We start from the raw sequence: 11,458 nt of genomic DNA, 5'->3' as shown, positions 1-11,458 counted from the left end.
AATTACTGTAATGTGACTAAATACACAGTAGAAATTGAATATTTCATTTCCGTTTTTGAGAATTTCAAATAAGAAGGCCAGTTACACCCTGAAACTCTATATAATATCAAACGCTTTCATAGCGTCGAGCGAGATGGCCGCTGTTGGATTGTTAGAATTTCGCATAAACCACATAATATTTATAAGGCGCCTCACATTATCAGAATAATTTCTACGTCTAATAAAGCCCACTTGGTCCGGATGGATAAGTGACCCAAGTGTTTTATCTCATCTATTAGCAAGTATTTTAGATAGTAGTCGACAATCGACTGAGATCAAACTTATCGGACGATAGCTTTTGCAATCAGTCGGATCCTTCTCTTTTTTCAATATAAGTGTAATAATTGCTTGATTTAGAGACTGAGGTAGCCTACCACTTTCAAATGCCTCCGTAAGCATCTTTTCAAACAATGGCAGGAGATCTTCAGCATAACATTTGAAAAATTCAGCTGTAAAGCCGTCATGGCCAGGCGATTTGCCTGCTGGTAGGGCCTTGATTGCTTCAATAATCTCCTGTGAACTAATAGGTGACTCTAACTCCTCTTGTTGTGCACCACTCAGTTTAGGGAGGTTCAAATTATCAAGGAAGGATACTATCTCGTCATCCGTGGCAGTGCTTTCAGACGTATAGAGGTTATATACAAGTCTTTGAAGATGTCATTTATCTTACTAGGTTCAGTTGCCAATGTCCCTTCTGCATCCCTCACTGATGCTATAATAGATTTAGACTCTTTCTGTTTAATGTATCTAGCCAAGAATTTTCCCGCCTTGTCCCCAGATTCAAAAATAGTCTGCCTAGCTCTAAACAGAAGAAACTCTGTTTTCTTAGATATTATAGTATTATATTCATACTTAAGATGAGTCAGTTTTTTACAAAGTACGTCAGATATATTCCTTTTTAATTTATCCTCTATATTCTTAATTTCCCTTTCTAAATCTAGAAGTTTAGCAGTGGAAGCCTTTTTTTTTATGAGAGGAGTACTGAATAATGAATCCCCTGAGAAAAGCCTTCATGGCCTCCCATGCCACTATGGCGGAGGGAGCTGTAGGGACATTGGTCTCCAAGTATAGATTGATCTGTGCCCTAAGCTCCTCCCTAAAACCAACGTCCCGTAGCAGCGATGAGTTAAAGCGCCACACTCGTGACCTCATGGTCTCTCGATATGGAGTCATATCTAATCTAACCATAGCATGGTCGGTCAACAGAATGCTATCAATAGTGCGGGCCAGTATGGAGGGCGTGGTCTCCCCTTCTTGTCTCGATCCATGAGCCAGGGTCGTGACAGTCAGCTTGGAACACAACAACATGTGGAAGAAGTCCAGGGGGTTGAATACTTACTGAAGGCACTGTCTATCCTTCACATGGAGTACTCAACCCCATGTAACCTACATAGGCCTTTATTCTCTCTCTCTCACACACACACACACACACACACACACACACACACACACACACACACACACACACACACACACACACACACACACACACACACACACACACACACACACACACACACACACACACACACACACACACACACACACACACACACACACACACACACACACACACACACACACACACACACACACACACACACACACACACACACACACACACACACACACACACACACACACACACACACACACACACACACACACACACACACACACACACACACACACACACACACACACACACACACACACACACACACAACACTCTCAGTCCGTACACCCCTCCATTGATGCTGTTTTTACTACCACACCGCCTACATCAGAAGGTGTCACCTCGTGTGGATAGGAGAATGTTCTCCCTTCAGAGTTCCTCATTGTTAGCTATTAAAACATCCTGGGAACAGGATATAGGTGAAGACATTACAGACGACTTATGGGATGATATACTTCTCTGGGTCCACTCTTCATCTGTATGTGCCAAACATGGTTTCATTCAATGTAAAATGTGATAGGTGTCGACAAAGTCCTGCCTCGTTGATTAACATGTGTTGGTCTTGCCCATCTCTTCAGAACTACTGGTCCAGTATGTTTGACACATTAACGGAGGTACTTCGGGTGCCCTTTGACCCAGGGTGCCCTTTGACCCAGTTCCATCTACAGCTCTATTGGCAGGACCACTGTACCTAATACAGTGGTCCTGCCAAGAATGAAAGTGGACCTTGTGGCCTTCCTAACCCTGTTAGCTAGACGACTGATATTACTTTGTTGGAAGTAATTCTCTCTTCCATCCCACGAGGCTTGGATCAGAAATTTCCTCATTTTAGCAAGCTGGAAGATAATTAAATACACACTGCATGGGTCTACAGCAAATGTTTTCAAAATATGACCATAGAAAAATTGCAGTTCCAGGGTATACCTCTGTGAAGCTGGCTGTTGGTTATGTTTTTTTTTTTTTTCTATTTTGTTTCTGCTCCTTTGACTACCTAATATTTATCTGTAGCACTAACTGTAAACATTTTAATATGTACCAGGAAGATGTTTTTTTTCCACTGTCTTTCTTGTTTGTGAAGTTTTTGTGGGTGGGGGAGAGGTTAGGCTACATATACTTTATTTTTATAAATCGGTCTCTGTTTGCAACCTTTTTGTTATAGACACATTAGCTTTAAAACTGTATTCTCTGTATGTTTATTTAAAAAAAACATGCTGATATAAGGATATCCCTCTTCTCTGTTCTTCTATCCTCTGCTACATAGGTCTGTGTGATACACATTGATACATCTAAACAATTCACTCTTCTATTTAGTTTTTTTAGACTCTTTTTATTGGTGTTTTTCCACAATATCGGCAGTATTCACATTACAATACATAAATCCATTTCCAAAATGTGCTGAAAAAGCCAAAGGATAACCATCTCACAGCTAATCACAGATAGTTAATGATAGGATGCGTCTTTCATTGTACATAGGTAAACTCTAGACACTATGTATAAACTCATTAGTAAGCATAATCAAGCTGTAATATCTAAGTTGTTGACAATTCAGCCAACCTCTGTCTCTGCCATATACCTTGCAGCATGTAACTTGACTAGGGACCAGTATGGAACATGGGTCAAGAGGTCATTGAGTATACTTGGGACTGACCGGACTCGGGTGACTTTGTTGCCATGACAACCAACTCCTTATGGGATGGGGACGGAGTCAACAGGCCAGGGTAGACTCAACGGAGCCCTGTCTGTAGAATGATTTGTATCTTTGCTTGTTCATCAACTATCCCCTATAAGAGGCACTGTGAATATCATTCTGTGTGCGTTCTGTCTGCCTGTGACTGAGCTCACAGGGTACCGTGAATAAACTTGTATCTTAAACTGTCTACCTTGAGCAATCTTTAAATAATTACTTTGGGTACCACGATCAACCAATCTCGGCCACCGCCCATCATCAGGGAACCATCCAATAACAGTTAAAAAAAACGTTTTTTGTTTTTGTTTGTTTTTTCACAATTTTTTTTCAGTGATTATTGACATATCAATTAAAGTGCGAGATTTGTTGGGCTCCCACTTCCTCCCCAACAACCACTCTGACTCTAGACATCTTTACAGCTGCCATGTCAAGGCACTCCTGGTAGAAAGTTGCCCCCAACCACTTATCCCAAATCAATTTATCTGTCCCAATCCTAACCATTACAGGCCAAAAGCTAAATACATCTTTAGAATGACCATAAACAACCCCCAAAAACATATAGAAACCTCTGCATGTATTTTCATTATGCTTTAGTGTTGTTTTTCCACATGGGGTTTCTGCCTCCGCTACCTCCTTTTGCGACGTTCTAGCTTACTTATTTAGCCAGTATAGCTAGACAAAACGACCCTCGAAAATGATCCTCCAGAACAGAATTCCTAAATGACAACTCCTAGCTGGAATGACTATTCCTAGTTCATTTAATGACAGTAGACTTTAGGGAATGGTGTACTAAACGTATTCTTTCAGAAGCCTTCGGGTGCAGGGTTAAATAAACATAGTGTGTCTATCGTTCCTGATGCTCTGCTGTCCCCTACTGGTGAACATGAGATCATGCAGCCTAGGGTAATTCCCTTACAGCCACCGTGGGCAGGTGCTGTTCTGGGCAGGTGCTGTTCTACAGCTATTTAAACATCATTTAGAGGTAGAGAGGTAGTGGTTATAATGGACATACATTTGACTTTAGAGGAGGACCTCCTATGACTACAAATTATAATGGTATATCACAGGCAGAGATTTCAAATCTAAAATCATTGAATCACAATCAAGATCGGAGGAATCGGAAGACAGCTTTTGTAGCGCACACACACGCACTTTACACTGTGTGTAAAATCATCAAATCTAAATCTAAATCTGATTTTTTATTTTATTTTGATTTGATACACACAGACACACACTTTAAGGTCATACACAAGCACCCAGAGAGGTCCACAGGTTAGAGGACCACGCTCTCTACGTCACTGTAGGGTCCACAGCGTCCGAACTGGTCTTTGCCCCCCACTATGAAGCACATCCTGCGCCCGGGGCAGTACTGTAAGAGAGAGATGGCCATGGGCATAGGGATGGCCTTGACCACGCCCAGCCTCCGCCACCCTGCGTACACCCCACTGCCGTTGCTGCTCTCCTGGGCCATGAATATACTGGGGTGGGGGGGGGGGAGAAAGAGGAGATAGGGATGAGGGGATGAGAGAGGGGGAGAGAGGAAGAGAAAGAAAGACAAAAGCATTTCAGTTAGGCATGCATATACATATACGATTTAATTGACTTTGAGCGTGGCATGGTTGTTGGTGCCAGACGGGCTGTTTTGGTTTACTCAACTTTGAGTACTCTACTTTGAGTTACTCTACTTTGAGTTACTCTACTTTGGTTCACCTTACTCCAAAGTGCCTTACAATGACCTGGTCTTGCCCAAGGACACCTCGACATGAGGTCAGCCGGGGATCGAACCGGTGATCTGCTGACCTTGCGATCATTAGACGCCGGCTCTACCTCCTGCGCCACAGCCGTCCCGTTTTGAGTATTTCAGAAAGTGCTGATCTACTGGGATTGTCCCGTACAGCCAAAAAATATCCAGTAAGCAGCAAAAAAAAGGGGGTGGTCAGAGGAGAATGGCCAGACTGGTTGGAGCTGATAGAATGGCAGCAGTATCTCAAATAGCCACTTGTTACAACAAAGGTATGCAGAGGAGCATCTCTGAAAGCGCTTTTCTTGGCACACTTTAGGCCCCTTAGTACCTATTGTGCATCGTTTAAACGCCACAGCCCACCTGAGTACTGTAGCTGACCATGTCCACCCCTTAATGACCATGTCCATCCCTTTATGACCCTTTATACTCTATACTTCTAATGGCTACTTCCAGCAGGACAACGCGCCATGTCACAAAGCTCACATCATCTCAAACTGGTTTCTTGAACATAACAATGAGTTCACTGTACTCCAATGGCCTCCACAGTCACCAGATCTCAATCCAATCGAGCACCTTTGGGATGTGGTGGAACGGGAGATTCGCGTCATGATGTGCAACCGACAAATCGGCAGCAACTGCGTGACGCGATAATGTCAATATGGACCAAAATCTCGGAGGAATGTTTCTAGCACCTTGTTGAATCTACGCCACGAAGAAGTAAGGTAGTTCTGAAGGCAAAAGGGGGTCCAACACGATACTAGCAAATGGCGCTTTTCCATTGACCGGCTCGGCACGGCTCGCCTCAGCACGCTTTTGAACAGTTCCGGGTACGAGACGTTTTCCACTATACAGGATCGACCCGGGACTGTAGGAGGAGTTACGTGTCATAAGATTCCCCCCGCTATACAGATCAGCGGGGGGAAATGCGATAAGAATTATGTCAAAATGCAGCACTATCGTGCACAGATCAGCCTTACAACATGTAACGTTAAGTGACTGTTACTTGCCGCTTTCAGTTCTAGTAGACTAGTTTAGATCTCGCAACCAGGGAAATGCCGACATGAAATGCCGACACGATTCTATTTTTATTTCTCCTGACACGTTGAGCACTGTGCTTTTTTTGTTGGTGAACTACCGTAATAAGCCTAAAAAAGTTCAACTGTTCAAAAAGTGCAACTTCTCTGCTTTCAGAAACTGTTTGAATTTGTTAGATTGGGCATATAGTTCATGAATTACGACAGTTTGAAGGAACGCTGTAAAATCCTGTCTGCGCCGACAGCTCCGGTTTCGGAGCAAGACGCGAATCTATCGGCATTAGTCAAATACATTCTCACATCCAGTCATCCGCTCACTGCTCTCCATAAAAAATGGCACATCCATCAATAATATTACATAATAACAACTGCTCTGATTAGATTGCTTAGATTGTTTAATACATCAACGGGGGGAAAAGCGAGATGAACTCGCGAGTATCATGCTTCCTCCATTGAACGGAAAGTCCTATCTATTCCATTCAAAGTGTTTTAGCCTTCCCCCTTTCCACTGGTAATAAGGAATTGGCAAGAATAGACCGTTATAAATAGATCAACATAATGCAGCACTATCATGCACAGATCAGCCTTAAAACATGTAACGTTAGATATATAACGGAGCGATGTATTTCTACGGAAAGGCTGACTGACGCGAGGCTCATACAATCTCCGCGTTTGTTATAGATACGAGTGCTCCGGTGTCTTGCTGGTAGTCAAATATATTTATGTATATATACAGCATATGGATGTTACGTGCCTGTTACCTGCCGCTTTCAGTTCTAATAGTTTAGATATCGCAACCAGGGAAACGCCGACATGTGTTAAAGGGAGCAAGACGCAAATCTACCGGCATTTGACTGCCGCTGGACTGAGGAACAGCATAGGCACAGGACATCGCCATAATAGCGATTTTTTTGTTATGCTTGTTGTAAATAAAAGTACTATGATGCATTGAAATGACATTAAACTAAGATAATACGATGGTTAGCATCATTTTTCTAATCTTTATTAATAAGTTATTACAGAAACAGTAAGTGACATTTTCCGAGAGCGAAATCTGTTGTGGTATTTAAAGATGGCGGTTAGCGAAGAAATCTATGAACATGGGATGACGATTTCCATTGACCAATCAACGGTGTGCAGCGTCACACGTCACACGCAGCCTGGCAAAAAGGTACCTTTCGCTACCCATCCCGAACAAGAACTATAGAACCGTGCCGTGCCGAGCCGATCAATGGAAAAGCGCCAAAAGTGTACCTAACGAGGTGGCCGGCGAGTGTATGTCATGCTTCGGGCTCAGGTCTGTGTCTATACACTGGAGTCTAAGACGTTGCAGTACCTGTAGCTGTCAATAGGAGGCGCCGCTGGGTCGATGTCCTTGATGTCCCACATCACACCCAGGCTGGGGGGGTGGCGGATACGTGCGAAGCTGACACAGGGCTTCGGGGGGAGTGTGTACATGGCCGCTGCGGCTGGGAGGGTGGACGGGAAGGGATTGAGGGGGACAGGGGGGAGACGGGTCAGCAAGTCATCCTGGGGGAGGGAGGAGAGAGAAGGAGGGAGGGGTGGGAGAGAGGAGGAGGAGGGAGGGGTGGGAGAGAGGAGGAGGAGGGAGGGGTGGGAGAGAGGAGGAGGAGGGAGGGGTGGGAGAGAGGAGGAGGGAGGGGTGGGAGAGAGGAGGAGGAGGGAGGGGTGGGAGAGAGGAGGAGGGAGGGGTGGGAGAGAGGAGGAGGGAGGGGTGGGAGAGAAAAGGAAACGTTATGATAAGTTTACCTTGGAACTCCTTCAGGCACAGGGGAGAGAGACAAATACACAGGACAGCAGATATACTGTGTGTGTGTGTGTGTGTGTGTGTGTGTGTGTGTTACCTGGTCCTGTTTGGAGAGTGCGTATGTCATTTGGTCTCTGGTCACTGTGTGGGAAAAAAATGTCTTTAATACAATAACAATGTGACAATGTTTACTGAAAACTGTGTGAATACTGAAAACTGTGTGAATGACAAGAATGCAGAGCAGGATACTCTCATGTGATAAACAAAGGTCAGTGTTTCCTCCAGGATTTTTAACATTAGTGGCGGGGGGGGGGGTATTTTTTCCCCCGCGTGCACGCGCACTGGCGCTCAAAACAAAGACGTAATTTCACTTTACCCACGCAATACCCACTTAAACATGTGTGAGGATACGTAACGGCGTTTTGTGACAGAACTTTCACTTTCATTCATGAAATCACCCCGTCTGTGTTACGAAGCACTTGACTTTTGGACCATTGCGACTGACTATAGCGTCATATACCATCAAAGGGGAGAGATGCGACATGAAATATGTCAGAATGCAGCAATATCATGCACAGATCAGCCTTATAACATGTCATGTTATATATATATATATATATATATATATATATATATAACGTTAGACAGGGAGCGCAGATGTATTTTTATGAACGATATGAGGCTGGGAGGGAAAAATCACAGTATACCCGCTAGAAAAAACTAAACTACACCACTGAAGTAGGCCTACGTGAGAGTACACGCACAAAACCGGCTAACGTTACTCATTAACTGTTTACACAAGTAAAATCACAGTGTGACAAGTCAGATGGAGCATTCGGTAAACAACAACAGCAAGGTAATGCATCAGCTGAGTTAAAGAAAACCAACTCTTACCTCTGAGGACACCAACATGAGCCCTGCTTACCCGTACCTCCACCGTTCTGTTCGTGGTGATTTTAGAGGCAATAGATTATTTTTGCCCTGCGCATATTGCTATGAATAGTTCGAAGCTAGGTGCTTGCACGTTAGCTGCGAGAATGCTCGGTTAACCCATTAGCGGGAACATTATCAGTTGCACAAAATAGGCTGATTTAATTGACCATGAACATCAGAGACATACATTACGAATGTTCATTTAAAATACTCTATACTGAGCACTGGTATAAGAACATGAACCAGAGAACAGCAGTAAATGCAATAACCCACAGTCGTCGCTGATGATGTTGCATTTTCGATTAGGATACGGGATTAAAGGCACCGGCGACGGGCGAAGAGAGAGGGAAGGGATTTCCTGAAATCCAAATGACCCGCTAAATTCGGACCAATCACAAAACTGTTATGAAAGCGCGTCGCCTCGCGCCGCGCACCGGTTGAGAGATTCAGTCTCGATTGCAGTGCGAACACAAGCGACGAGGTTAATTGCAACATTGTAACATATTGTAACTAACTACGCCCTAAATCGTAACGAAATGTTGGTCTGGAAGCGGCCTAAGGGCCAATCCCAATTCTCTTTTCTACCCCTATGGCTCGTTTTCGAGTGTCACTCGATTCGAAGGCCTTGCCTTCGAATACGTCACAAGCCCTACCCCTTCAAATCTCAGCCCTTTGAATTGGGACAGCCCTTCACGGCGCCTACGTCATCAACAGTGGTTTAGACGCGGTACGGGTGACGCGTTATGTTGCCGGCGAATTCTCACATCTCGCAATGCCTTCTTCAGCTGTGTTTATTTCTGTTGCGTGTGCTATAAGGATCTTTTTTCGTTTGTTATCAACACACTGTAGTGTTTAGACGTTCCTTTTTTAGTCTCTTCCGTCAGCGATGTCTTTTTTGTGGACATCGCAATAATGACAATGAATGACTCCAACCAAAACACAGAGTATTAACCATCTGTCAGCGCACGATGTTCCTCCAAAGATACCCGTGACTCAATCCTCAGCCACCACATACACACGAGTCCATCAGTAGTCATAAAGCGTTGTCCAAAAATCACGTTACCAAGCGCCTTTCTCAGAACAATTCGTCGTCTAGAATCCAAAAATCAATCCATCATAGTGGTGGTCAAAAACGTAGAAAGAGGATCTCTTGGGGACGCGGCCACATTTGCCCGTGAAGGAGAGATGACAAATAAGCGGAAACATTTCTCAGTAGAGTCGAACGGTGATAGATCATCATCCTTTACGCGTACCCTTAATTAACTGTAGTTACATTTCGCGTGTCATATGCCATTAGACATGGAAATATGTCAATGCGCGGCTGTCATGCACAAATCAGCTTGTAACGTTAGACACACAGCACACAGCACATCGGCATGATAACGTTTTGTTGTTGTTGTGCTTGTTATAAAGAAAAGGTCTATAATGCATTGAAATGAATGATACAACCCATTAATAATAATAATAATAACAACTGCTCGGATTAGATTGCGGGTGGAAATAGGTCAAAATGCGCATCATGTACAAGTCAGCCGAACGTTTGATAGATAACTTTACATATGTGTACCATCATCCGCTGTCAAACGCCACAGGTAATAATTGATTTATGATTGTACATCTCTGAAATGCTCGACTGTCATGCAGCGTTGCGTTACTGTAACGTTAGACACAGCACCGACATAAAAGCGATTTTTGGGTTAAGCTTGTTATAAATAAAAGGTCTATAATGCATTGTAATGACATTAAACTAAGACAATACGATGGTTATCATAATTTTTCAAATCTTTATTAATAAGTAATTACAGAGAAAGTAAAATGACATTTCCGCATTGAATAGAGCGACATAAGATTTCTGTAGATGATTCGCAATGCATCCTGGTATCAAGGGGTAGCGTACCGTTAGCCCTTCGAAGCTAGTCTGGTCCTGAAATCCCTCGAAACGAAGTAATAGTTAGCCCTCCCCCTTACCCCTAGCCCTCGACGAAATATGAATTGAGACAGCCCTCGCCCTAAACGTGAACGCGCAAATCGAGCCATAGGGGTGAAAACGAAGGGCTAGGGGTGAATTGGGATTGGGCCTAAATCTAGCTTCAATCTGCTTTTTTTCTGTTCTCCGGTCATAATAACTCGCTGCCTTTCTGCGCAGCCTGAATCAAAGTGGACTGTCTGAATCATTTAGTGGCGGAGGAAATTCTTTCGTGGCGGCCCGCCACCAATAAATGCATATAGAGGAAACACTGAAGGTTTTACGACTACCTACGGAGAAGAAGCACTGTTCCTTCTCACTCTGGGACAGTTATGTCTACTTTGACTAACTGTTGAACCTACTATGACTAACTACTTGAACCCTTGGGGATCCCCGGCTGCCCCGTGTGCCTGGTCTGTTCCGCCGCCGTTCCGCCGCCACCTGCTTGGCCGTCCTTGTGCGGGGCCTCTGTGGTCTGTGCTTGCTTGGCTGGGCCGGGTGTGCTGGTGGTGGGGCGGGCTGGGTGTGTGGGGCGGCGGGGGCTCCCCGGGGGGGGGTGTGGGGATCCACCGCTGGGTGCTGGTAGGCAAACTGGCTAGTAGTCGCTCTATGTGTAGAGGGCTGCAAGGGAATTTTCCTGGCTACATAGTGTACAGGTTTTTACTTTTGCCTGCTCGCGGCTCTGTTAGTATTGATTGATTGAGTGACTGATTGACTGAAAATGTTCATTGTGTGAAGCGCATTGAGTTGCATCTTGTAAGAAATGCGCTATACAAATAAAATTTGATTTGATTTGATTACTATGGCCAACCCCAGGACAAACCGCCCACT

General features: G+C 44.3%; 1 protein-coding gene across 3 annotated transcripts in view; it reads right to left on the bottom strand.

Annotated features, from left to right (window-relative positions):
- Positions 1-4,243: 4,243 nt before the first annotated feature.
- Positions 4,244-11,458, bottom strand: part of LOC308151193 (uncharacterized protein) — a 14,220-nt gene continuing 7,005 nt past the window's right edge. For 2 of the 3 annotated variants that reach the window (XM_080524019.1, XM_080524020.1), the window contains 3 exons: positions 7,826-7,869; positions 7,297-7,490; positions 4,244-4,660 (listed from right to left, as the gene is read on the bottom strand). In XM_080524019.1, coding sequence (XP_080380145.1) covers positions 4,456-4,660; positions 7,297-7,490; positions 7,826-7,869 — 443 coding nt within the window. In that variant the 3' untranslated portion in view covers positions 4,244-4,455. Of the gene's footprint in view, positions 4,661-7,296; positions 7,491-7,825; positions 7,870-10,989; positions 11,269-11,458 lie in introns of all 3 variants that reach the window. The other variant, XM_080524018.1, reaches the window with a different exon arrangement.

Source organism: Nansenia antarctica, assembly GCF_963989245.1.
Source record: "Nansenia antarctica genome assembly, chromosome: 2".
Taxonomy (NCBI): domain Eukaryota; kingdom Metazoa; phylum Chordata; class Actinopteri; order Argentiniformes; family Microstomatidae; genus Nansenia; species Nansenia antarctica.
The sequence above is the reverse complement of the archived record's forward strand: the minus strand, read 5'-3'. Positions and strand labels throughout refer to the sequence as shown.